The sequence below is a fragment of the Ceratotherium simum genome, chromosome 40 (assembly GCF_057802395.1).
Source record: "Ceratotherium simum simum isolate JZ-2026a chromosome 40, ASM5780239v1, whole genome shotgun sequence".
NCBI classification, from domain to species: domain Eukaryota; kingdom Metazoa; phylum Chordata; class Mammalia; order Perissodactyla; family Rhinocerotidae; genus Ceratotherium; species Ceratotherium simum.
Genome location: NC_141939.1, coordinates 4326121 through 4353771, shown reverse-complemented (window position 1 = coordinate 4353771; position 27651 = coordinate 4326121). Strand labels below are relative to the sequence as shown.

At 44.2% G+C, this 27651-nt stretch overlaps 1 protein-coding gene across 4 annotated transcripts; it reads left to right on the top strand.

The window, feature by feature from the left end:
• Positions 1–550: 550 nt before the first annotated feature.
• LMAN2L (lectin, mannose binding 2 like) lies at positions 551–26772 on the top strand. Of its 4 annotated transcripts, XM_004435821.3 has the most exons (9): positions 551–737; positions 1908–2026; positions 5054–5171; positions 5976–6058; positions 20370–20402; positions 21461–21622; positions 21715–21829; positions 24825–24944; positions 25294–26772. In XM_004435821.3, exons 1-9 carry the CDS (start codon positions 551–553, stop codon positions 25434–25436), a joined length of 1080 nt encoding a protein of 359 aa, XP_004435878.1. In that variant the 3' UTR covers positions 25437–26772. The 4 variants fall into 4 exon arrangements, with proteins under 4 accessions (XP_004435878.1, XP_004435879.1, XP_087282296.1 ...); XM_004435822.3 differs by lacking the exon at positions 20370–20402; XM_087426170.1 differs by lacking the exons at positions 551–737; positions 5976–6058; positions 20370–20402 and adding an exon at positions 2493–2573.
• Positions 26773–27651: the final 879 nt, after the last annotated feature.

Sequence of the window (27651 nt, the reverse complement as noted above, 5' to 3'; positions counted from 1 at the left end):
AGACTATCTTGGTAAATGTTTCTCTGGCACTTGAAGAAAATGTGTCTTCTGTTGTTGTTGGGTGGAATTTCTATAAGTATCATCAGGTCAAGTTGTTTGATAGTGCTGGTCAAGTCTTTTATAAATTTGATAATTTTCCAGCTACTTTAATTGTGAGTTTGTCTGTTTCTCCTTTCAGTTCTGTATCCTCCTGATTGACAGCTCCGCACTGTCAGGAGGTACTACGGCAGAGAGGATAGAACGTTTGCGCGAGACCGGAAGAAACATTTTATCTCTTTAAATTTACTCTGGAACGTAGAGACAAAATGAAAATCACTACGTATCCCAGCAGGCCTAGTGGAGCTTAGGACAAATCCGAATGAGGGACTCCAGTCATTCGGCCACGCCCCCTTCAGGGTTGGCAAGGCAACTGATACCCTAGCCAGCCAATCGGTGAGATGCTCACCTGCGGGGCTCGACGAGAGCCAATGGGACGCGGGGCAGGTGGTTCCATGGACCAATGGCTTGGACGACAGGGCGGGTTTTTAGTGAAGGGACGGCGGTGGGAAAGATGGCGGCGACTCTGGAGTCGTCTGGGTGGTGGCAGCGGTGGCGGGGGCGTTTGTCGGCCCGGGATGGGTCTAGAATGTTGCTCCTTCTCCTTTTGTTGGGGTCTGGGCAGGGGCCACGGCAAGTCGGGGCGGGTCAAACGTTCGAGTACTTGAAACGAGAGCACTCGCTGTCGAAGCCCTACCAGGGTGAGGCGCCCGGGGCGAGGTGGTCGCGCGCGGGGAGGGCTTCGGGACCCGAGCTCTTCGGCAGGGGCGGGGGCGGCGCAGGAATTCGTGGCCCTGAGGAAACTGCCGGCGGTGGGTGGGGGCCCACGGAGACTCCTACCCGTGGGAGCCACGGGTCCGAAAGGCAGGGGTCAGCCTCCCTTAGCGCTGAGCGCTGGAAGTTTCCACCGCGTCGAAGCAGGGCTCTCGGATGCCACTAGCGTGGGCCTGGACGAAGGGGAGCTCGGAGTTTGACGGGAGGCACGTGGGAAGGGGAGAGAACTGCGAATGGTGGGGAGTGATTGAGGACCACTAGCAACGAGCCCGTCTCGCGGTGGAGCTGTGGATGTGCTAGAGATAAAGCAGGAAACAGCACAGGGTAGAACTTGGCCTGACTGGAAAAGGAGATAAAATTCTGTTGCCGGTTAAAACATCTGTTCTCCAGTCCAGGAGCTCTATTGATGAAACAGGCTGGTTAGCTTTGCTGTATATATATATATTTATATGTAATTAGCCACAAAGAGGACCAGATCAGTGCAGATGGCTTAACTAACACGTCTGTTTCCCCACTGGAGTGTGGATGGGGAACAGCAAACAAAAACTCGAAGTGCAAGAGCATATACACTGTTGCTAAGAGTGATCATTTATTCACTTAGATGCATTGAGTGCCTCCTCTGTGCTGGTCTCTTTGCTAATACTGTGGGTTATAAAGACACAAAGTTCTCACTCTCAAGGGGCTTGTAGTCTGAGGTATGGGATGAAGTAACTTCACACTTGGATTGTTTAAAGAAAGAATGTGATTAAGCCCCGGAGGACTGAGGGTCAAGCTCTTTTTGGTATAACTGGGGAAATTTTTTTCTTTCATGTTGCTAAAATTTACTCATAAAATGGGAAGAAGGGATCTGAGCTATGGTTACTGTGGCATGGGTAAGGTGATAGCTCTGATGTGCTTTGGGGGCTTCACCTGAGAAGGGCTTTGTGAAAGGAAGCTGTAAAGATGGTAGGGATTTAAGATTTGTGAGTGACAGAAGGTGGGAGATTGAGTGATGTGAAAGGGAAAAAAAAGATGACTCCAGCTTTCAGAGGGTCCGTGGTGCCTTTCTGAAAGGGTTGGTGTTGAAGAGTGTGAACTGATCCACTTCCTCTCCGTAGGTGTGGGCACAAGCAGTTCCTCACTGTGGAATCTGATGGGCAGTGCCATGGTGATGACCCAGTATATCCGCCTTACCCCAGATATGCAAAGTAAACAGGGTGCCCTGTGGAACCGGGTGGTAAGAATCTTTCTCCCTCCTGTGTTGGTGACCCAGAAAGTCCTAAAAAGTTTACCAGTGGCATATTGACTTAATTTTACTGTCTATCCCCAGTATTCTGTCTTCTGTGGATATCAAGGATTTTCATTTCAGAGATTATGATGATCTTCATAATGAAATCAGATATTTAGGGAAATGCTCTCGACTGCCCTAATTATAGCAAATCATTTTGATTCAGTTTTCTGAAATGTTTTTAATTCCTGATGGACCTGATAGTATTACTTCTTGGAAGTTAATAACTTAACTCAAGTTTAATTACTTTGCTTTGTAAAGTAGAAGACTGCTCTTTTAAATTTATCCCAGACTTCATCCCAGTATCCCCCTTTGTTATTTCACTTTGAAGAGTCTAATTTTAAATTTTATTTTCGTGTGAAAGCCACTTTGAGCCCTTGGTCATTTTATTTGTCCTTCTCTGGACCTTTTCTAGCTACATTGTCTTCCTTGAGGTATGGCGGCAAGAAGTGAATGCAGTATTCCTGGTGTGGCTGCACTGTGATTTTGTACAAGTGTAAGATGATGCTTTCTTTTTGGTTTCCAGGGCTCTTTCTAAATCTTTTACGACCACTTTGCTTTTGGGAATGACTTTGGCATCCTTTAATACTTTCTCTTGGGTTCTCATAAGCTAAGAACTTACTTTTACATGTTTTTTATTGTTAGTTGTAGATAAGTGTACCTCAGAAAGGAGGATTATTTCTTTTCCCTGTTCATTTTATGTGGCAGAGAATTCTAAAGGAGCAGAGGGATAAGAGAAGTTTGTACGTGAACTATTTGCGCAAGCTGGCCTCTTAACTCAGATTGTAGTGCTGAGCTTGGACAGAGTGCATGGCGATGTTTCTGGTAGAAGAGGTGAAGCTTTGGCAGTTGAAAGACTTGGGTTTAGATCTAGCTGTATCATAGACCCGCTGTGAGCCCTGGGTGGTTACTTAACCTCTCCAGTTTTTAGTTTCTCCCTCTGTCAGACGAGCTTCATAATACCTCTTCTACTTGCCCACCAGCATTATTGTGAGAATAAAATAAGACAGTAGACCTGAAAAAGCTTTGGAAAGTTAAAATGGTTACAGAAATGTGCATTGTTGTTATGTTATTACATCTAAGATTCATTGATGGAGCTCTTTTGGTTACTAAATGATTATATCCAAGGTTTGATACTTTGCTGCTATCTAGCTAGCTGTCTTTTTTTTTTTTTCCACCCCAAAGCCCCAGCAGATAGTTGTATGTCACAGCTGCACATCCTTCTAGTTGCTATACGTGGGGCACGGCCTCAGCTTGGCCAGAGAAGCGGTGCGTTGGTGCACGCCCGGGATCCGAACCCCGGGCCGCCAATAGCGGAGTGCGCGCGCTTAACCGCTAAGCCACAGGGCCGGCCCATAGCTAGCTGTCTTTACTCTTTTGGCAGCAATTTTAATCTAGGATCTAGTTATCCCGCCCTTTTTAATATTATCTGATACCTGTATTTTTTGTTATCTGACTGTCAAAATGAGCTTTGGAGTTGTTTCTGAGTTACTTGAATAGGATGCATTTGTTTGAGCTGTGGTTCTCAAATTTGGCTGTCCATTGGAGGTGATGCCTGGATCCCCCACCGGAGATTCTGATTTAATTGGAATGGGGTGTGGTTTGGCCATTGGGATTTTTAAAAGCCTCTAGGTGAATCTAATGTGCAGCAAAGTTTCAGAACCACTGTAGTTAGCCCTGAGTAAAACTGTATAGCACTGTGCTACTGGAGGCCAAGGATAAGTGGCAGACACCTCTTGGGTCAGTGTGAACTTCTCTGGCCCTGCCCTCTTCCCAGGGGCATACCTATCCCCTGGCTATGGGGCAGCTTCCTGCCGCTGAATTTCACTCTTGCCCTGAAATCAAAATGAAACAGCAGAAAGACGAGAACCCAAATGACAATCCAGGGACTGGGCTCATCAGAGTAGGTAAGCTGTTGGAGATTTCAGGGTTCTTTGGTGAATTCTGAAGTATCAGTACCCTTTTTGTTTTGACTATGTACTAATACTAACACTTTTGGAAGATTTCTCAGAAATGAAAAATGAAAACTGAAAATGATCTAGCAATATGTTGCTCAACAGCCAGAACAATCTATTTGGAGAGCCTTTGGCTGCATCCCGCTGCTCTGTCTGCTCCTCCTTCCCTTCTTCCCTCCTTCCTGGTGAGCTTTAATCAGGAGCATCTCTAAACTAAATACCCACTCTGGTTTCTCCTTGAAAGCATTCAACTATTTAGAGCACTCAACCATCCACTTACCTCCTTCTCCATTTTCCAATGTTTTGATACACAATTCAAAAAAAGAAAAACGGGAGTCCGATTAGTACACATCTCCTTAATGTTTCCCACCAGAGGCTGTGCCTGTGGTGTGGGTGGGGGTGTTTTCCTTTGGAGCATTTATCCTGCTTGGCCATGGGCATGAGGTTTAGGGGGACTGTAACTTACCCCTTCTTGTGGGAACTCTGGCTTGCCATAGGGCCAAGTCTAGCTAATGAGAGTTCTTTATAGCATCTGCTAATTGTTTCTGGAAACCTGTGCATAATAACTTAGCTTTTCTTATTCTTTTGTAATGAATGAGGCATTGACCTTTAAATCCAAGCTTTTTAGAGTCTGTCAGAGGGGTGATCTTAAGTTGCAAATAAATGTTAATTCAGCCACCTGTACTCTATAGACTGAGATACTTTGCTGAGTGGATGTAGAATCACTAGTCTAACTTGGCATTCTTGTCTTCTCCAACTTTGGAGTACTATCCTGTTTCTATTGGGAGATGTTGGAGATAATTGGGAGGTTTATTCACTTTTCATATTAAATCTCAGTTACAGTTGAATGGCTTAATCTAATTTTATGGCACAAACACTTAGCAAGTCTTAGATTTCAGTTTTAGCCCTTAGCCTCATGTTACCTGCATTTATGTTTTCCACATCTGTAGGCTGCTGACGAGGGCTTAAGGGGTTTTGTATTTCATGCTTCTCGTTGATTCCAATGTCTTTTTCACTTTAGCCGTGTTTCCTGAGAGACTGGGAGTTGCAGGTGCACTTCAAAATCCATGGACAAGGGAAGAAGAATCTGCATGGGGATGGCTTGGCAATCTGGTATACAAAGGATCGGATGCAGCCAGGTATTGGGACCTTGGGTTGCTCTCGTGTGGGGGCGTGACAGGCCAGCTTTTTCATCTATGCTCTTTTTGAGAAGGGTGTGTCCCCACAAGGCCAGCAGTTTTCCCTCTCCCTTGATGTCTGTGGATGAAGACTGGCCTGTCTAGTCTCTAGAATGGGGTCTGAGTCCTAATAAACAGCTGAACTTGACTCATCCTGGAGCAGTTTCTTGCTTATTAGTTCCTTCCAGTTTCCCTTGGAAACCACTTGGCCTGCTGGCTGGGTGAAAGTGGTGGCTCTCCCGACACTGACGACTGGGTCAGCCGATGTCTTCTGGGCATGCACAGCGGACCATCTCAGCACTCCTGAGGCAGAAGAGTTATCTAGTTTTCTTCGTTGTGTAGGAGCCATTGCTCCAAGTAGATGGGAAACTCAACCTGATTTGACCTGATCTCTTGTGCAACAAGAAGTGGAACTTGGGAATTCAGTTCGCTCTCAGGGGCATAGTCATCACCAAGTGTTTGTGAAACAATTCTTTAGGGGCGCCTTAGCAACCAGTTTGGATCAGGGAGCAGCTGTAGAGCTAAACACGGTTGCAGTGGCCTTCTCTCTTTCCCCTGCCTTCAGTGACAAACAACTACAGATGTTTATTGGGTGCTTGTTACAGGCCATGCACTTTGTTGTGTGCTTTTACGTATGTTTTCTCATCTTAAAGAGAGGCCTGGGAGTCATTTGACTTTCACTTTTTCCTCCATCATAGTGATATATTATTCCTTTATCGACTCTTGGCTTGATTTCATTGTTCATCATCTGTTCTCTCTCTCTAGGGCCTGTGTTTGGAAACATGGACAAATTTGTGGGGCTGGGAGTATTTGTAGACACCTACCCCAATGAGGAGAAGCAGCAAGAGGTAATGGCAAGTGTCAGAGCTTAGGTCAGCTGCACTGACGTCACAGTCCTTTGCCTCAGGAGTGTCGTTCAGGAGGGAACAGAGGGGGCAGAAAGTGAGGGGTCTGGTTCTATTTTCTTCATCTATTGAACTTCAAAAGTTAATGTCTTTGTCAGCGTTTTTTTTAGAGAGAACTGTTTATGGCGCACAGTCTTTTGGGAATCGCTGTTGTGAATGGGGGCTTTCTCTTTAGGTTCACAGTGTGCTCTCTTGCACACATTAGGTAGCTGATGGAATTGAGCTTGCTTGGCTGGTTTGTGATTTGGCTACTAGGCCAGCACTAGAGCAAGCTGAATGATTTATGTAACTCAGCTCCGCTGATGTAATGTATCATTGCTGTGCTCTCTTCTGTAGCTTGCTCACTTTTTCTGGCACCCTTTTCTTCTTCCTCTTCTCAGACATGAACAGCAATTCCCTCCTATTGGAAAGGCTGTAAAAGGAAATTGATGAAATCCCAGCATTTCGTTGGAACTCAGTATCTGGCTGTTGGCAGAGCTTCTTATTATCTGACCCTAAAGGTTCTTTAGTACTTTCTTATACTGGCAACAGGTTTGTACTCTCTCTGCCCGACGGCCCTGCCTTCAGATGGTGGGAAAATGATTGTGATAGGTTGTTACTGGGTATCCTGTAGCTAAATAATATTTAGCAAAAAAGGCAGCATTAGGAGTGGAGGCAGAACTCACTCTATTTTTTTCCCAAAAGTTTATTATGAAAAATTTCAAACTTATAAACAAATTGGAAGAACATGTCATCGTATGTGCAACACCCAGATTCAACAGTTTTTAACATTTCACCTTAGAAGAGGTGGAAAGTGAGACCTGAGTTAGGAGAACAAGCTTTTGTTGTGAGTCAGTTCCAGAGTTGCTTCTCCGTGTTGCTTCTGGGTTCCTCTTCACTCTGCCATACATTAAGCTCTTTGTAGGTGCCAGGCCCTGGGAATTAGTGAGCAAGACCAACCTGGTCCTTGCACTCAGTAGCACCGATGTGTGACAATGCCAGTGGGGGAACTGCGGGGTGCTGTGGGAGGACATAGCAGGAGCATCCTACCTGGAGTGGGCAGTGGTGGTGGTTGGGGAAGACTTCTTTCAGGAAGTGACATTTACATTGAAGTCTGCAGCATTAGGACCAGTGTTCCATGCAGAAGGTAAAGCATGTGTTAAGGAGATAATGTGAGAGAAGGGACGATGAGTATGAGGGAAAAAAAGGGGTATCAGAGAGAGATGAGGCTAGAAAGAAAAACAGGGCCAGCAGCTTCGCCATGTTGTGCAATTCCAGGGGCCACCATTCACATTGCATTCTTTAGTATTAACACTGTTCCCTCTTGGGCAAGTTAACTGGCCACTGAGATTGAGCAGTGTCTGCTTGGGTGGTTGGTGGTTTGGCTATTGAGACCAGCACTAGACAATTTGAGTATATGTGACTCATCCTCACTGTGCACGTTATGGGGCCAGGTTCTGAAGGGTGGTGTTCCTGTTAAGGAGTCTAGACTTTATGCTAAGGAGGTGAGTGCATTAAAGGATTTTAATGAGGGGAAATCTCCTGACTGGATTTGCAGAAATGCTGAGGAAATAGTGGTAGTTAGAAGCATCTGAATAAGAGGTATGGGCTTCAGGGCTGGACTAGAGTTTTACACCTGGCTGTCTGTTTCCCCCAGAAATACTTTAGACTCTCTTAACTTCTGTTTCACCATCTGATAGTAATAATTCTGATTTGAGGGGGCAGATCTGATGGGCTTATTTTGTAAGGAGAGTAGATATTAATCAAAAAAATTAGTTTCAGATGATAAAAATGGGGACTTCTTTTCTGGCTAGCTATTATGGTTCTCACCCCCAACTGCACATTGGAATAACCTGGAAGACTTTTTTTTTTTTTTTAATTTTATTTATTTATTTATTTTTCCCCCAAAGCCCCAGTAGATAGTTGTATGTCATAGCTGCACGTCCTTCTAGTTGCTGTATGTGGGACGCGGCCTCAGCATGGCCGGAGAAGCAGTGAGTCGGTGCGCGCCCAGGATCCGAACCCCAGCCGCCAGCAGCGGAGCGCGCGCACTTAACCGCTAAGCCACGGGGCTGGCCCAACCTGGAAGACTTTTAAAAATACTGCTGTCCAGGGGCTGGCCCCGGGGGTCCTGATTCTGTTTGTCTTAGGTGCAGTCTAGGCAAGCTCACATTTTCGGAGATCTCCAGATGAGTCACATGCATAGCCGGGATTGAGAACCCCTGGACCAACACCAGGTCCTTGTTTTCTTACTGTTGATTAGAACTAAATATTTTTTTTTTTTTTTTAAGGATTTTATTTATTTATTTTTCCCCCAACGCCCCAGGAGATAGTTGTCTGTCATAGCTGCACATCCTTCCAGTTGCTGTACGTGGGACGCGGCCTCAGCATGGCCGGAGAAGCGGTGCGTCGGTGCGATCCCGGGATCCGAACCCGGGCAGCCAGCAGCGGAGCGCACGCACTTAACCGCCAAGCCACGGGGCCGGCCCCTAGAACTAAATTTTAAAAAACTAATAAAAGCAATTTTTGTTTACTAGGTGGCTATTATGTGCCTGGTACTTTACAAATATTATCTTAATCCTCGTGAAATCTCCTTATAGTCAGTATTATTTTTGCCATTTTACCAGTGAGTGAACAGAGGCTTAGAGAAGTTGTGTCTTGTTCAATGTAACAGCCAGTGTAAGGTGGAGCCAGATTTTGAACACTGTCCTCCTGATTCCAGAGGCTGTGCTTTTAATTATGATGCTCCACCACCTCTCATCCATTGTTTCTTCTGCCAGGTTGATTTCCTTGAGAATGCAGACATTTGTTATTTTCATGTGATCTATGCAATTTCAGTTCTTAGAACTTCCATTCAGTGCAGGGAGTGTAGAAAGTGTACTTCCCTCTGCATGCCAACAACCTGGGATGCAGTCTTCGAAGGTAAAATCAAATGTGTTTTGTTAGTGCCATGGTTTGCTTTGATATCATACATAAAGGAGCCAGGCATTGTTCCAAGCATTTTTACATGTGTTATTTACTTACCATAACAACTCTTTGGGATAGATATTCTTATCTCTACTTGATGGGTAAGAAACTGAAGTGCAGAAAGGTTAAACAACTTGTCAATGCCACACAGGTAGTGGGGTGACTCCAGTCTTTCATCTCATTCTTTTGCTTTATTATTTTGAGCACTAAGGAGAGGGTGACAAAAATAGTACGTTTTGAAAACTTGTAAATGTCGTATGTAGGATGTGCTGGACAAGGAGGGCAAGGAGCAGACAGGAGGGGGTGTGGAGCAATTCATCAAACCCCTCAAGGTAGTGGTATAAATGTTTTACTTCCTACCACATTTGTTCATGAGGAAATACTGGGAAGACAGCATTTCAGTAATTCAACCAGTAATGCATCTGAGAAGGGGGTGAGGGAGTTCAGTGTATAAGTTGAGTTTAGGCTTGGCTCTCTGAAATCAGGGCAGATGGTTCAAAGTTATGTAACCTCGATTTCCTCAGCAGCAGTATAGCAGTTGTAGTTTAGGTAAGTCAAGAGCTTCAGTATTTGGGAGTGCAAGGTGGTACCTGTGCCACAGTGAGGTTGCCATATTATAAATGGTTGTTAAAATGCTAGTTGAGGGCCGGCCCCATGGCTTAGCGGTTAAGTGCTCGCGCTCTGCTGCTGGCGGCCTGGGTTCGGATCCCGGGTGCACACCAATGCACCACTTCTCCGGCCATGCTGAGGCCGAGTCCCACGTACAGCAACTAGAAGGATGTGCAGCTATGACATACAACTATCTACTGGGGCTTTGGGGGAAAAAAAAAAAATAAAATTATTAAAAAGAAAAAATGCTAGTTGAAGAAATAGAAAATTGGGATGGATCTATAATAAGAGATTGAATTAATAATAAAAAATTAGTCACAAAGAAAAGCCCAGGCCCAGATGGCTTTTCTTGTAAATTCTACCAAACATATAAGGTAGAATTAATAACAGTTCTTCTCAAATTCTTACAAAAAATAAGAGGAGGAGACACTAACCAACTCATTCCTTTTTTTTTTTTTTTTTTTTTTTTTTTTTTTTTTTTTAAAGATTTTATTTATTTATTTTTCCCCAAAGCCCCAGTACATAGCTGTCTGTCATAGCTGCACATCCTTCCAGTTGCTGTATGTGGGACGCGGCCTCAGCATGGCCGGAGGAGCGGTGCCTCGGTGCGCACCCGGGATCCGAACCCGGGCCGCCGGCAGCGGAGCGCACGCACTTAACCACCAAGCCACGGGGCCGGCCCCAACTCATTCCTTGAGGCCAGTATTATCCTGACCAAAACCAGATAAAGACATCACAAGAAAACTACAGACCAATATTTCTTATGAATATAGATGTAAAAATCATCAACAAAATACTAGCAAACCAAATCCAGCAACATATAAAAAGGATTATACACCATGACCAAGTATATTTATCCTAGGAATTCACATTTGGCTTAATATCTGAAAATTTATGTGATAAACCATATTAATAGGATAAAGGACAAAATCATATCATATCAATAGATGGAGAAAAAGTATTTGACAAAATTAATACCTCTTCATGATAATAAAAACACTCAACAAATTAGAAATAGAAGAGAACTTCCTCAGCCTGATAAAGGGCATCTATGAAAAACCCTCAGCTAACATCATACTCAATTGTGAAAGACTGAATGCTTTCCCCCTAAGATCAGGAATAAGACAAGGATATCTGCTCTTGCCACTTCTATTAAATATTGTACTGGAGATTCTAGTCAGGGCAGTGAGGCAAGAAAATAAAAGACCTCCAGTTTGGAAAGGAAGAAGTAAAACTATTTCTATTTGCAGATGACTTGATCTTGTATATAGAAAATCCTAAAGAATCCACAAAAAAACTATTAGAACTAATAAATGAATTCAGCAAGGTTGCAGGATACAAGATCAACATTCAGAAATCAATCATATTCCTATATGTTTGCATTCAACAATCAGAAAATGAAAGTAAGAAGACAATTCCATTTACACTATCATCAAAAAAAATAAAATACTTGGAAATAAATTTAACAAAAAAATATTCTTAAAACCATAAAATATTGTTGAAAGAAATTAAAGAAGACCTAAGTAAATGGAAAGACATCCCATGTCATGGATTGGAAAACTTAGTATTAAGATGGTGATACTCCCCACATTAATCTACAAATTTGACACAATCCCTATTTATCAAAAGCCTAGCTAGCTTCTTTACAGAAATTGACAAACTGATCCTACAATCAATATGGAAATTCAAGAGAACCAGAATAGCCAAGTTAATCTTGATAAAGAAGAGCAAAGTTGGAGAACTCACACTTCCTGATTTCAAAACTTACTACAAAGCTACAGTAATAAAGGCAATGTGGTACTGGCATAAAGGTAGCCATATAGATCAATGGAATAGAATTGAAAGTCCAGAAGTAAATTCTCACATTTATAATCAGTTGATTTTTGATAAGGGTGCCAAGATAATTCAATGGGGAAAGAATTGTCTTTTCAACAAAAGATGCTGAGACAACCGGATATCCACAGGGAGAATGATGAACTTGTCCCCTACCTCACACCGTACACAAATTTTAACTCAAAATGGATCAATGAACTAAATGTAAAAGCTAAAACTATAAAACTCTTGGAAGAAAACATAGTGTTAATTCTTCATGGCCTTGGATTGGGCAATAGTTTCTTAGCTATGACAACAAAAACAAAAGCCACAAAAGAAAAAAATAGATAAATTGGACTTCAACAAAATTAAAAACTTTTGTGCTTGAAGGACACCATTAAGAAAGTGAAAAGACAACCCACAGAATGGGAGAAAATAAACATAAATCATATATCTGATAAGGGACTTGTAATAGTTCTTTATATATTCTAGTTGCAACTCAGTAATAAAAAAGACAACCCAATTAAAAAATGGCCAAAGGATCTCAGTAGATATTTCCCCAAAAAATATATGTGAAAGGCAAATAAACACATGAAAAGATGCTCAACATCATTAGCCGTTAGGGACACACAAAACGAAACCACAATGAGATGCTACTTCATACCCACTTGTATGGAAAAAAGATGATGACAAGTGTTGGTAAGGATGTGGAGTAATTGGAACCCTCATATACTACTGGTGGGAATGTAAAATGGTGCAGTTTTGGAAAACAGTTTGGCAGTTCTTCGAATGGTTAAACACAGAGTTTATATGATCCAGCAATTCCACTCCTGGGTATATACTGAAGAGAAATGAAAAAATGTCTACACAAAAACTTTTACATGAATGTTCATAGGAGCATTCTTCATAATAGCCAAAAGGATACAGCTCAAATGTCCATCAACTGATGAATGGATAAACAAAATATGGTATATCCATACAATGGAATATCATTCAGCATTAAAAAGAAATGAAACATTTATATCTGCTCCAATGTGGATGACCCTTGAAGATATGCTAAGTGAAAGAAACCGGTCACAAAAGACCGCATATTGTATAATCCCATGTGTATGAAATATCCAGAATAGGCAAATCTATAGAGACAGAAAGGAGTTGTGTGGTTGCTTAGGGCTGGGTGAATGGCAGTGGAGGTGGGGAGAGTGACTGCTAGTGGGCACAGAATTTCTTTTTGGGTGATGAAAATGATCCACAGTTTATTATAATCTTAACTCTGAATATACAAAAAGCCATTGATTGTGTAGTATGAGAATTGCTTTTAGTATCGCTATTTTTTAAAAATATTGATTGGGGCTGGCCCCGTGGCCCAGTGGTTGCATTTGCCGCACTCCGCTTTGGCAGCCTGGGTTTGGTTTCTGGTCACGGACCTACACTACTCGTAAGTGGCCATGCTTTGGCAGCAACTTGCATACAAAATAGAGGAAGACTGGCACAGATGTTAGCTTAGGGTGAATCGTCCTTAAGCGAAGAAAAAGGAAGATTGGCAACAGATGTTAGCTCAGGGTGAATCTTCCTCAGCAAAAAAAATAAAATATTGGTTAAAACGTGACCTGATCATCTCTTCTTGGCACTATGAAGCCATCAGCTGATGGTCATCAGCTTCTCATGAGAAGCCAGATGTTGGTGAAAAGTTGAAGGGAACTGGGTAGCAATCTTGGAGCAGGAATGTCTTCTTTCAGTTGAAATCAGAGTATGGTGATGAGGCCTTCCTGGAATGAGAGCACAAAAGTGCAGCCCTTTGCAGCCTTGGCCCTCATTCTTCCCGTTGAGACATTTGGGCCTCAACCCATGGAGGCAGACACAGCTGGTTGGAGAGTGGGGAGAACAGCTCACTGCTCTTCCCAGGTCAGGTCAGCTTGGAAGTCTAGTTTGAAGCCCTCCCCATATATTTTTTAATGTGATGATTGTTTTTCCTCCTTTGAAACTGGAAGAAAATTAACAGTACTATGCCATTCAACTTGAAAACACATTTCCTCAATTCTTTTCTTTTTTTTTTGAGGAATATCAGCCCTGAGCTAACATCCATGCCAATCCTCCTCTTTTTGCTGAGGAAGACCGGCTCTGAGCTAACATCTATTGCCAATCCTCCTCCTTTTTTCCCCTTTTTCTCCCCAAAGCCCCAGTAGATAGTTGTATGTCATAGCTGCACATCCTTCTAGTTGCTGTATGTGGGACGTGGCCTCAGCATGGCCGGAGAAGCAGCGCGTCGGTGCACGCCTGGGATCTGAACCCGGGCCACCAGTAGGGGAGCGCACGCACTTAACCACTAAGCCATGGGGCCGGCCCCCTCAAGTCTTTATGTTGATACAGACACTGATCCCTTTTGGTCTCTTTATTGTTGGCGGAGAGAATCTTTACATTATTAAAAGAACTCCATAACTTCTCTTTTTTCTTTTTTTTGTGAGGAAGATCAGCCCTGAGCTAACATCCATGCTAATCCTCTTTTTGCTGAGGAGGACTGGCTCTGAGCTAACATCTATTGCCAATCCTCCTCCTTTTTTTTTTCCCCCAAAGCCCCAGTAGATAGTTGTATGTCATAGCTGCACATCCTTCTAGTTGCTGTATGTGGGACGTGGGCTCAGCATGGCCGGAGGAGCGGTGCTTTGGTGTGCGCCCAAGATCCGAACCCGGGCCTCCAGCAGCGGAGCGTGCGCACTTAACCGCTAAGCCATGGGGCCGGCCCCTCCATAACTTCTTAAATTCTCTTATCATCCAAGCTGGGTGTGAGTTAGGTTTTTTTTCAGTCCTAGGTGAGGCAGTGTTTTCCAAGAGAGACTCCTGTGGAAGCTAGGTCTAGGGAGTATTGGCGAGTGCTCAGATGTGATCAGGCGTTGAGGCTGAGCTTCATCGGTGAGAACTAGCTTTCAAGGGAAGTAGAAATGTATGGCTCTCTGCTGGAATTAAATAAAGACCAGGAGAAGATAATGTTTCTTTTCTGAAACAGTGAAAGAGGGAGAGAGGAAGGAGAAAGAAAGCAAGAGCCAGTGCTCCAGAGAACACTTGGCTCTGGAGCTGTAGCTGTATCTAATAGTACATACTAAATAGTACATACCTTGCTTTGGGTTTTGACCCTTTTGAGAATCTGGTGAAAGTGGTGGGCCCACAGAAAGATGCAGTCACACATAGGATTTTATGTATAATTTTAGAGGGTTCATAGATTCCCCACAGTAGAACTGTAGGCAAGATCTCCTGTAGGGTTGATAGTGCTTCTCATTAACAAGAAGTATTCACATACTATCAAAATGATGGCTAGCAGTGAAATCAAGGCATATATCTTAGGCTTATACATTATTCTGAAGCTTGGCACTTGTACTCTGGGTAGATGGGTTATGAACTTCAGTTTTGAGGGCATACCTCAAGTTTAAAGTTTCCTGATTTTTAGAGTACTCTTTACTGAAGTCCTCAAATTACATGTTTTGGGTTAGTTGTAATGGGGTCACAAATGAAATAAATGGGATTAAAATCATTTCATGAGTTTGAGAGATCATAATAATGTTCCAAGTATGTGAAGGTCTTCCGGGCAGTCAGCTCGCCTGGAGGCACCACTTTTTCACATCCTCCAGTTGAGGAGCTTTGAGACTTGGAGACAGAGTCACTAGTGTAGGTTAGTGGTTTGGGGGCTTGTGGAGCAGGGGCCTTCTCATGCTGCCCAATAATGTGGTGAATCTCACCGATCTTGTTACCCACTCTGAATAGGATGAGTATTGCTGAGTTAATCAGTCACTTCTTTATCCAGATCCCTGCATAAAGGGTTAGTTGGATGAAGATTACTGGGGGACCAGGGCCTTACAGAGTTTGGAAAGTCTGAGAAGCGTCTGTCAGTGGACGTGGCAGTGAGAGTGCTCCCCTAGTGATCCAAGGGGAGGATCGAGTGAGGTGTGAAGGGAGATGCTGTAGAAAAGGACTTTGTTTTGTTAATTCCTATTTTTATATAAAAGCTCATTACAGAAAGATCAGAAGAGGCTAAAACAAAACCAAAACTGTACAAACATCTTTTTAAAAGTAAAACATTGCATTATATTGAACATACTGTTTTTTTTAAAGCTTTTTTAATTTTTGAAATTTTTTAGACATAGTAAAATTGAGGGTATGGTAAATACTAGATTCAGATTAATCTTTTTTAAATTTTTTATTTGGATATAGTTTCAGACTTAGATAAGTTACAAGAATACAACAAAGAATTCTGGAATGCTCTTCACCCAGATTCCCCAAAATGTTATGTTTTACTACATTTGCTTTGTCCTTTTCTTTTACTCCTGTTTGTGTGTGTCTGTGTGTGTGCTCATGCACGTGTATATATTTTTTTCTGAACTACTTAAGAGTAGATTGCCTTCATCATGCTCCCTTAATCCTAAATACTTCACTTGTTTTTCCTACAAATGGGTTCTCTTAACATAGCCACAGCACAGTGATCAAAATCAGGAGCTTAGCACTGATAACAATATTTACCTAATCTGCTGACCTTATTCAGATTTCACCAGTTGTCTCAACATGTCCTTCATAGCAAAAGAAAATCCCAGAGCCTGTGTTGTATTCAGCTGTCATCTCTCTCTCTGCCTTTAATCTGGAACCGTTCTCTAGTATTTCTTTGTGTTTCAGGGTATGTTAGAGACCTAGGTTTTTTTGTGTGTGTTTTGTATCTAATAGTACATACTGAATATTTTTTCTTATTGATAGACATTGAGAGCATTGTAGCATAGTGATTGAGCCAGGGCTCTGGGGCTGGACTATCTGGTTTCAAATCCTGGTTTCATTACTTAATACCTGTGTTATCTTCAACAAGTTTTCTTAACCGTGAAATGGGGATACTAATACTACCTCTTAGGGTTGTGAGAATTAAATGAATGCATACGTGCACATTATTGAGCACTGTGCCTGGCACAGAGTAAGCTCTCAGAAAATGCTAGCTATTCTTATTTACACCACTAAGTGACATTCCCAAGGGACGTTTTACAGACATCTTGGCAGTAGCTGTTGTGGCTCTGATCTCTCACTCTCCTCTCCCACCCTCCTCTTCTTCATATCTAGGTTCCATAGGGCAAACTTGGCCAGCTTACTCTACCGCAGTATGGTTTAGGTTGGAAAAAACTGCTCTAAGAGAGCGGCTCCCAAATGCTGCTTCATGAACTCGTGTTGGTTGCTAACAGAGTTTCACTGGTCTAAGAACAGGAACAGTGAAGTCACTTTTCATAAGTGCTAAATGTTTTATTATGAAATTACATAGTTCTTTCTTTTTTTGGTGTTAAAATGTTCTTTTAAAAATGATATTTATTGGGGCCAGCCTGGTGGCATAGTGGTTAAGTTTGCACGCTCCACTTCGGCAGCCCGGGGTTCACGGGTTCAGATCCCAGGCACAGACCTACATACTGCTCATCAAGCCATGCTTTGGTGGTGTCCCACGTACAACATGGAGGAGAATGGGCACAGACGTTAGCTTAGGGCCAATCTTCCTCGCAAAAAAAAAAAAAAAATTTAGTTATAGATGGTGGTTCTGTCATTATTGTATTTTAATATATTTAGTAGGTCAGGGGCCCGCCTGGTGGCGTAGTGGTTAAGTTCGAGCGCTCCGCTTTGGCAGACGGGGTTTGCGGGTTTGAATCCCAGGCACGGACTGACATACTGCTTCTCAAGCCATGCTGTGGCAGGTGTCCCACATATAAAATAGAGGAAAGGGCCGGCCCCGTGGCTTAGGGGTTAAGTGCGCGTGCTCCGCTACTGGTGGCCCGGGTTTGGATCCCCGGCACAGATCCCGGTCACGCACTGATGCATCGCTTCTCCGGCCATGCTGAGGCTGCGTCCCACATACAGCAACTAGAAGACTGTGCAGCTATGACATACAACTATCTACTGGGGCTTTGGGGAAAAAAAAGGAGGAGGATTGGCAATAGATGTTAGCTCAGAGCCGGTCTTCCTCCGCAAAAAAAATAGGAGAATTAGCACGGATGTTAGCTCAGGGCTGATCTTCCTCACCAAAAAAAAAAATAATAATAAAATAAAATAGAGGAAGATGGGGACAGATGTTAGCTCAGGGCCAATCCTCCTCACCAAAAAAATTATAATAATATATTTAGTAGGTCAAAAAAACCAAATAAAAGGCAAATCTATTAATCCTCCAAATGTTGTTAGAAATTTTACTGGTCTGTGACAGACAGCCAACGGTCTGGGAATTACTGCTCTAAAAGATATGTGTTTGGCTTTGTGCTTATATATGAGCACCTGCAAACAATGTTTGTATCTAGAAATTCATTAATTTAGTCATTTGATTGAATGAACATTTATTGACTCCCTCCTGAATGCCAGATACTGTACTAAATACTCTATGTGTCTAATTTCATCTTAATTAACCCTGTGTGTATTATTCTCAGCTGTATGGCTTACAGTAAGGAAATAGAATCTCAAAGAGTTGCTACATGTAATCCACCCAAGGTTATACAGCCATGAGCGGTACAACTGCAGTGAGAACCCAGATCTTCCTGGTTACAGAGGCCACATGTGCTGTTTTCTATCTAGTGGTTCACAACTTGTCTGCTTTAGACCTCTGGAATTTTAGCATAGGATCCATAAATCCACAAGTTCATGGGTCTCTTTTCAGTCAAGATATGCTGAAGGTACAATTACCATGTAGAGGGGGGTCCTTTTGTTTTGTTTTTAAGTGGCCTTGTGGTACAAAAAGTTGAAAACATTTCTCCACCCTACAGATAACAATCGTTTGGACAATAGGTAGGAGTTCCTAATTTTTGGAGACTCTTAAATTAGGAGTGAAGCTATCACCTTTGCTGGAGTCAATGTGATTCTTCAGCCTTTGGTTCTAGCTATATATAGGCTGCTTTCCAAGGAAAGAAAATTTGCTGCTGTGTGATGTTAGTGGCTACCCAACAAATACTTCGAGAACTCCTGACTGGGTGTAGACAATAAGACAGCATTTAAAGACTTACCACTAATGTGAGGTAAAAAGTTGAAGGCCCAGTCATGAGTTGCTGAAGTAGACAGATTCCAGCTCCAAAGCCGTGAGGCTCTGTGTCTAGTGCAGTATTTCTTAACTTGGGCGGCACATCACAACTGTCTGTGGTGCTTTTTAAAAAGTACATAATCCTGTGCCCTACCCTAGACCTACTGACTGAGCCTTTTTGACTGAAGGACCCCCATGTGTGTGCACTTGAAGAGCTCCCCGATGTGATCCTGAGGCCCAGCTCACCTCTGGCTGTTACCGGATAATTGGATGCCTCACCAGCCTTGGGAAGAGTCAGGCCCACTTAGGTTAAGGATAGTTGTCCTGGGCACTCTCTTGAAAGTTGCAACTTAAACTTCTGATCATGGGTGCTGGAGTTGATAAATGAAGCAAGCCTTGGGATCATCAGACTTCTCCAGGGCATTTTAAATCCCTTCTTTTCCTAATTGTTCACTGAAGTTAGGAGCTTTCTTGTCGGAAGCCCATTTCCATAAACTGCTTGGTAATATACCCCTAATTCCCTTGTTCTAAATGATAGTTTTTATGAAGAGTAGTTTTTATGGCAGTTTAATCATCCACTGATTCATTTCATACCTGTCTGTAGTTCTGTACATGTTCCACCTGGCATAAGAGAAGAACAGCTGAGGAGCTGCTCTGAGGCTTACCCTAAACTCCTTACTGTGGCCTCTGAGGCCCAGTGTGATCTGGCTCCTGTCTTAGCGCCCACCAACCTCTTCCTCACTAGCTATGTTTCAGATACCTCTGTCTTCTCCTAGTTCTTGAATATGCCAGCCTCATGCTGCTTATACCCCCATGTCTTTTGGTGGATCCCTCTAACTGCTTAGGTCTCAGCACAGTCGTCTGCTCAGGGACATGATCCCTCGTCAGTCTCTATCGTATTGCCTGTTCATAGTATTTCTCACTATCTGAAATAATTTTATTCATTTATTTATTGTTTGTCTCTTCCCTCTCATGTCAGCTCCGTGAGAGCAGATACCTGTCTCTCTTGTTTCCCATTGAATCCCCAGCCTGTGGAACAGTGCCTGGCTCCTAAGAGCTGCTCACTAAGAATTAGAGGAAGGAGAGCTTTGGGCTCCACACCCTGGCGCACCCTTCCTGTAGGGCAGGCCTGAGCTGAGCTTGTGGAGGTGTCTCTTGTTGCTAGGAGCTGAGAACTGGAGCAGTTTTCGGGAGCAAAGCTAAATACTCTTCAGCCTCATGACTTTTTGAAATCTGTCACGCTGCAACGCTCCCATGGAGCTTTGTCCTTGACCACATGTTGTAGGTTAGAATGACAACAGCTATTTAGAAATATATGCCCAAGAGGCACAATTAGAGGGTAGATGATCTCTTTGGATTAGAGTTAACTTCATAGTCTCTCAAGTGGTGGGATTTTTGTCTTCTGGGCAAGAGCTGTATCCTGAGATCCTGAGCGGTAAAGGACATCTTGAATTTAGAGGAATTTAGCCCTATTTGTCACTCTTGTCTTTCCCCTTGCTTCAGAAATACTGTAGTCTGGGTACAAACTTGTGACCTGCTTGCACAGTGTAATGCTGTGTGTTGTATGAACTTCTGAAAGCCTCAGGACCTTAGAGCCGTCTTTCTAGCGGACCCCTGTGAGAATCTGATGATAGTAACAGACCCTCTCCTTAGAAAATGTATGTGCACCTGTGCATATAGTTTGCCTAGAATTTTGAGGGGTGTAAGGACTTGCAAGCTGTATGCCTTCCATGGACCCTAAAATTCTGTTTGGGGATTTAGATTGGTTTGCTCATCCACCGCAGCTGGGTCATAGCTCTCCCATGGCTGTTTCTTTCTGACCTGGTCTCCTGTCTTCTGTGCCCTCTCTTGTTTTTATAATAACCTGCTGGACCCTCTCAGGCCCAGAAGAGGCGATATTCTCCAGGAGTCCAGGTACTCAATTCTTGACCCACCATGGCCATCTGTTATTCCCTGTGTGTCCATCCAACATTTGCTACTGTTTATATCCACGTGGCTGTTGTCTCAAGAGTCACCAGTCTCTGATTTCAGCTGCATCTCCACCTGCATGTTGACTATTTAGGACAATGAGGGACTCACCAGAGAAGTGGCATGTCTCGTGTTTCCTCTCCTTTCATCACCCTGCCTCTCTGCACTGCCTTAGCACTGGGCTTGTTCTGGAATGGTTAGCTCATCATTTCTAAGGAAGAATATGCTCCTACAACTCTCTTGGAGAGAGAGGGCCTCTGAAGTAGGTGGGAAAATGGATGGGATATGGGGAAACTTTTAGTGGGAGAACCTTGCCTGGAGTATTATTGGGAGAAGTTACGTGTGGGCTGGAAGGTCTTTTGACTAAGAACAGTCATCGTGGCTGGAGAATACCATCCAGCAGCCTGGTTCTGGCAGTGCTCTTTTTGAATCCTAATCCATTTAGCATCATATGCTTATAGGATTTTAGAATTTGAAAGGACCTGTCCTGAATGGGAAGATTTCCCTGATCAAACAAGTATTTTCAGAATACCTGCTGTGTGCAAAACACTTACCCTGGAGGGGGAGGGGAGGAGCTAAGGCGGAGACATGCAAAGAAGCATAATAAATGATTTTTTCTTTAAGAAGTTTACATGGCAGTTGGGGAGATACATATATATACATAAAAAGAAAACCACCAGTCTTGGGCTATATATAAGTGCCGAATGGTGACCTCTGGGAGGATTCGAGTCAGACTCCAGAGGGACCATTTCAGGCCCACCCCAGATTGGTAGCAAGGAGGGTTCCTGAAGGCAAGTACAGAGTTCAGTCGCTTCCTGGGCCATATCCCTGGAGTGACCATCTGAATGTGGGTTCTCATGGGCTGCTAGTGATGAGGGAGAGTTGTTGTCTGGTCTGCTGTAAAGGGTTCAGCTTGTGTGTACAAAATTCCTGTTGCTGTTTGTACAGGCATTCCCAAGAACACTTCCTTACTGTCCTCTGCTTTTCCTTCCCTGCTTCCCTAGCGGGTATTCCCCTACATCTCAGCCATGGTGAACAATGGCTCCCTCAGCTATGATCATGAGCGGGATGGGCGGCCCACAGAGCTGGGGGGCTGTACAGCCATTGTCCGCAATCTCCATTATGACACCTTCCTTGTGATTCGCTATGTCAAGAGGCATTTGACGGTGAGTCCCTGTTCTGGACCAGTTGGTGGTATGGGCTGTCTCTCTCCTGCTTTCGTGGCCTGGCCCTGATTTATCTCTTCTTTTTATTCTAGATAATGATGGACATCGATGGCAAGCATGAGTGGAGGGACTGCATTGAGGTGCCCGGGGTCCGTCTGCCCCGGGGCTACTACTTTGGCACCTCCTCCATCACTGGGGATCTCTCGGGTACTGCTACATGCCCTCTTTATTTGCCCTGACTGAGGTCACGTCTCCATAGCCAGGCCTTGGTGGAGCCTGGAGAGGGGAGAACCAGACAAGCGGAGTCTGGGAAGCAAGTGCCTTGAGAGTGCTTATCTTCCTGCATTCTTGTATCCAGGTCCCTTCCAAACCCCAGGCCTAGGCTATCCTAGGACAGTTGTCTCTGGGAGATGGTGGGTGCTAAGGGAGAGCAGTGTTGGCCTCTTCATCAAGCCGGCTCTTCCAGCCTGTGTTTTGAGTTTCGTACTTTCCTATTTCTGGTGCCCTTTTTACAGTCAATTCCTCCTAATGTGCTCAGTTCCCCTACTCTTAACAAAGCTTTTCCTTGGCTCTGCCATCCCTCTTCTAACTGACCCTCAGACTCTCCTTTGTGCTCAGACACATTGTGTCGTGTGTACAGACGCTTCTGTTTCCCAGCCGTCTACCTCTTGACCATGCTGCACTTGGACCTGTATCTTCACTGTGCTTTTAGCACTACTCTCATAAAAGTGACTTCTGTTTCCTTGCCACGTATAGTACTCTGTTCCAGTCCTCGCTCTTTGTCCCCTCCTCAGCTCATTTGACCGGTGACTCTGAAACTCTTACCTTCCTTGACTTATGTGGCATTAATAGGACCTGGTTCTTTGACTTGAACATTTCCTCTGGATTTTCTTCCTACTTGTTCCTGATTTGTAGCTTCTCTTCATGTGCTTATTCTCTCCCTTGGCATTAGCCCCAATCATAGCATCTTATGAGAAGAGGTAAGGAACTGAACTTTCCGTACTTTTGATTAATATAATTTATTATGAATAAAGCTAGCATGAATTAGAACTTTCTTGTGGCAAAAAGGAAAGGCAAATACCCATCTGAAACGGGCAGCAGCTGCTCAGTTCCAGCCGTTGTTGCTAAGAGAAAATGTGGACTCAGTGAGACCATGTCTTCCAGTTTTTCAAGAGAAGCTGGAAATCTAGATTTTTTCAATGAAATATTCTGATTTTTAAAATCCTGGCAACTAATTTTTTAAAACATCAACTTTATTGAGGTATGTTTTCCATAGGACAGAAGTTTACAGTTTGAAGAGTTTTGACAGATATTTACACCTAGGTAACCACAGTCAAGATACAGAATGTTTCCATTGCTGCAGAAAGTTCCCTTTTGCCCCTTTGCAGTATTCCTCCCCTACCCTGGCTTCAGACAACCACTGATCTGCTTTCTGTCATTTCAAGAGATTAGCTAGGTTCTAAGTACAGTGCAGGCAGGCCAGAGCTGTGGGACAGATCTCACCTTGGCACAGGGACAGGAGGCACAGGCTTGAGATCTTTGCTGTGTAATCTTGTTATATGACTCAAGATGAAAGAGATGTTCTTGTCTACATGTTTTTCTTTGAGCTTACAGGTTTCTAGTACTTGCTCACTTAACCTCCTGATGTACTTTTATTTATTTATTTATTTATTTTTTTATAATTTTATTTATTTATTTTTCCCCCCAAAGCCCCAGTAGATAGTTGTATGTCATAGCTGCACATCCTTCTAGCTGCCGTATGTGGGACGCGGCCTCAGCGTGGCCAGAGAAGCGGTGCGTCGGTGCGCACCTGGGATCCGAACCCCGGGCCGCCAGCAGCAGAGCGCGTGCACTTAACTGCTGAGCCACGGGGCCGGCCCCTGATGTACTTTTAAATGGGAAGTTGTTCCCAACTGTTACAAATGGCTGAAGAGAATAATTTTTGTTTATCCTAAGGAGTCCTTTGCTCTAGGTTTTTAGTGATAAAGCCTAGGTTAGTAAGTCTGTGTTCTGTGCCCATAGGCTATCCCTGAGCACAAATTGTGTCTTCAGGTCTTTCTGGTTGACATTTTCTTACTTGTTACGCAATGGATTGTTGAAAACTGCTGAGAAAGTTCTGACACCCCAGCTCTCCAGTCTTTGGTGCCCTTACGTCGTGAGGAGCATTGCCCTGGCTTTTTATCCTGTCCCATGGTTTAAACTCAGTCCTGACAGCGAAAACATTTTTCTAATTGAAGGCGAGTCCAGTTTTCCCTGTCTGGGGGTCTGCTAAAGTTTCCAGCAGTCCACGTAGCTGTAGATGCCATCCTAGCGATAGAAATGGCAAGAAATCCGTCCCCAGCAACCAGCCTAGTACCAGTGAGCACTCCTAGCACTCAGATTTGTGGTCTCTGAATACCAGTTCCCACGAAAAGGAATGAGAGCTTCTTGGAGAAATGGCTGATGTCAGGTCTGAGGCAGGACATGTATAAGACTGGAACTTTCCAGAAAAGCAAGGAAGATAACAAAAACTTCTGGTTTCCTGTAAAAGGACTCAGGAGCCAACTTGATTAGGCTCCAACTGGACAAAGATGGGTCAAGTGGAGCATCAGTAAGATATACAACTTTACTGTATCGAAACATAGCAAAAAACTCACAGAAAATCTGTGAGTGTATAATGATACTTTAAAAAGAGATAGAAAAAAATCCAGTCCCTACTTCCTTCATCCTTTCTCTGGTGGTTATTAGTAAGATTCAGGGTCACGGTTGACGGGGAGCTGCAAAGAATTGGGCATAGTCCAGAAGGGAAGTGTGTTCCACGCCAATAGCTCTGTGCTGCCCATAGCCCATGAAACAGCTGCTGTGAGACCCTTTCCTGTCTTGCTCGTGCGTGTTGTCTGCATTAAAGGGAAGCTGCAGGGCTACTGTGTCTCGTCTCGCTGTGCTAGAAGGTTTTACATATAATATGCGATTTAATTCTTGTATTATCTCTGAATTTTTAAATTACATAAGTAATGCATGCTTGTTGATAAAAACTTAAATATGGAGTAATATATAATACTCCCTGTTCTCGATCCTTATTTTTAGATGAGAAAACAGAGATGTTGCAATTATTTTTTTCGAGGGTACTGCTAGTTAGCTGTGGATTGGAGGCCTGAATCAAGATACTCCAAGATACCTATCTTTGAGGCAGCTTGAGTAATCCCTGTTCTTTTTTCCTTAGATAATCATGACGTCATTTCCCTCAAGTTGTTTGAGCTGACAGTAGAGAGAACCCCAGAAGAAGAGAAGCTGCATCGAGATGTGTTCTTGCCCTCGGTGGACAACATGAAGCTGCCTGAGAGTGAGCACGGGGGAATCTTGGGAAACGGTCCCGTGGTCAGAGGGGAGGTCGTAGTGCTGTGGGAGGTCTGAGGTGACTTGTGCCCACAGCTTGCAGGGCTGTCTCCTTTCTGCGTTCTTCCTCTAAAGAAGGTGGAGCTCTCACACCTGCTTTTTCACTTGTCTCCATGCTACAGATGAGCAGTAGGAGAGTGGCTTAGTTTTTAAACTGAGGCATCTGGAAAGGGAGAGTCTGAGCTCTGGCTCCCAGAAAGGGGTGTCAGAAACTGGGGGCGTGAGAGCTTGTTGGCTGGTCCTTCCCAACTGGGTGGGCTCCCTGATTCTGACTTGCTTCTCTCTTGCTTCCTCAGTGACAGCCCCACTGCCACCCCTGAGTGGCCTGGCCCTCTTCCTCATCGTGTTTTTCTCTCTGGTGTTTTCCGTATTTGCCATTGTCATTGGTATCATACTCTACAACAAATGGCAGGAACAGAGCCGGAAGCGTTTCTACTGAGCCCTCCTGCTACCACCTCCTCTCTGGCAGTCCCCCATGAGGTGTGGGAGGAGCAGGTGCTGGCCTGAACACACAGCCCGGCGGGTCTTCTCCAGTCTCCAACAGCTGGTCAGGGACTCGATTCTGTCACTGGAGCTTTGAATGCAGGGACACTGCATTCCCATGGTCAAGCAAGGGGACATCTAACTCTGGTTCAGGAAGCCCACCCACCCCAGGACAGTGCTGCTGTGATGTGCCTTTCCTTGCAGTCCTTCCACTTGGGAGCTAAGAGGGATGGAGAGAATATATGCTGTTATGATGTCAGAATCACAGAACAACATTTCATAGCCCTGGCTGCCTTGTTGTTGGACTCAGAGGACCCTTGTACTTGATTTTTAAATCTGCAAGGAATAGAAAACTGATAATTCCTCCTACCTTCCAGCCATCCATTCACTGAGTTTTGCCTTTTATCTAAGCCTTTCTGAAGAGCTTTCCTTGGAAATCTGGATGGAAACTTCTTCCCTGCCTCGCCTTCCTCTCCCTCCATTCGTTGTCCTCTCCAAATGCAACCTGAGCTAGAAAAGACATTTGGATGCCTCTCTGTTGGGCCTGGGGCTGCAGAACAAACTTAGGTTTCACTAACCCTCATTAGGTGGCCATAGGGAGAGGGTTTCTGCATTGGCTCACTGCTCTAGCCTTGGTTCTTCAGCGTGGATCTTGGTTTATTGGTGTGTTCATGACCTTCCCAGTTAGGTCCCTTTAGCCCTCAGTCGAGTTTGGCTTAGAGTTGGTGTGCAAGTCAAGAGAAACTTGAAGACTTCACGGATGCAATAGGATTAATTCTGAGACTGACCAGCTCCTCATTTTGACACCGAAAGCAACATTTGCCATGTGATCTGACCACTGGGAGATGTTTCTAGACTCCGGAGCCTGCTTAGCTGCATGTTTTGTGTTTATCATGATTTTTGGAAATCCACTTTGAATGTTCAGAATGTAAGGAAGCTTTCTTCTTATAGCCTCGGCTTGGATATTCCCCAAAGAGGAAATTTGGCTTCTTTTTCTTAATGGATAAGAAATTGTTGCTGTTCTCATGTTGCAAACTTGGGAGCAATAGACCTTCATCATCTGCACCTGGAAGAGTTCGTTGTCATTGAGTGACAGAGCCTGAGTGTCATCCTCTATGGGTCAACCCTTATTCCACTGCCTTATCTGTCAAGGGGTCACGTGCTGCTCACCTGTCTGCCCTGTGATTAAATTGGCTAACAGGCCAGAGCCTCCCTGGAGGGCCTGGAACGCTGAGCTCTCCTAGCCATGTGCTTCTGTATTCTTAAAATGGCTGATGGAAACCAAACATGAACTTCTGACTCAGTGTCCTTCCTTCCAGAGGTGGGTTTAGGGGAAGGTCCAGGCCTTTTTCCTGATCCTCAAGCCCGTCAACCCTTGCCCTGCCTTCTGGGTTGGGAAACCCCTCAGCTCAGCCCAGAAGGAAAGGAGGGTCACCTTGGCTGGGTATGGGTTTTGTCATCTTGGACTTTCTTATATCCTTCCCATGTGCTTAATTAAGCATCACAGGCTGTAATGCTCTCCTGCAGGTGGGATTAAAATGGGATCTTCCTAACACCTTCCCCACAACAGCAGAGCAGCTCTAGAGTGCCAGAGGAAAAATGGTGACCTAGAGCTTGGCCTTAGGACCTGGGAGAACTGAAAAAGCAAATGGCTATTTTGTCTTTTTAGAGTTCTGGGGGAGAATGGATGGACCCCTGTGGTGGGAGGACCTAGGTGGGCTCTTGAGATGGCCCAGGCACTGGTGCAGGAGGATGGGATCTCATCATGGGGGAGGGGGTGTGTAGGAGAGAGATGGAACTTGTGGGTTTTGTATGATTCCATCTCGGGCGCTCCTTGAGGCTTTTTGAAGAGGTCGGGGAAGACATGAAATGCATTTCCAGTTCCCACCTAGCCTGGGGCTGGCCTTAGAGAAATGTGTGGTGCAAGGAATCCGGCTGACCTAGCATGATATATCGTGCTTTAGCTCTTGCTTTTTGTTCTAGAAACAAATGTTTCCTATCACGACTGGGGCCGAATATTGTTGTGGGTACTGTAATCCCAGGTGTGCCCTAGAGGAGGGAGATGCCTGGTCTGTGGTGTGGCTCTTTCATGCGTGCACACTACCGGGGAGAGCTGGGGCCTTGGCAAGCTGCTTACTCCACATGAGCCATTTCTCTCTTCATAGTCACCC

Coding starts and splice junctions, on each gene's coding strand:
- LMAN2L (XM_004435821.3), top strand. CDS start 551: ATGGCGGCGACTCTGGAGTCGTCTGGGTGGTGGCAGCGGTGGCGGGGG. Junction 738..1,907: donor GCTGTCGAAGCCCTACCAGG/GTGAGGCGCCCG, acceptor TCCTCTCCGTAG/GTGTGGGCACAAGCAGTTCC. Junction 5,172..5,975: donor AAAGGATCGGATGCAGCCAG/GTATTGGGACCT, acceptor CTCTCTCTCTAG/GGCCTGTGTTTGGAAACATG.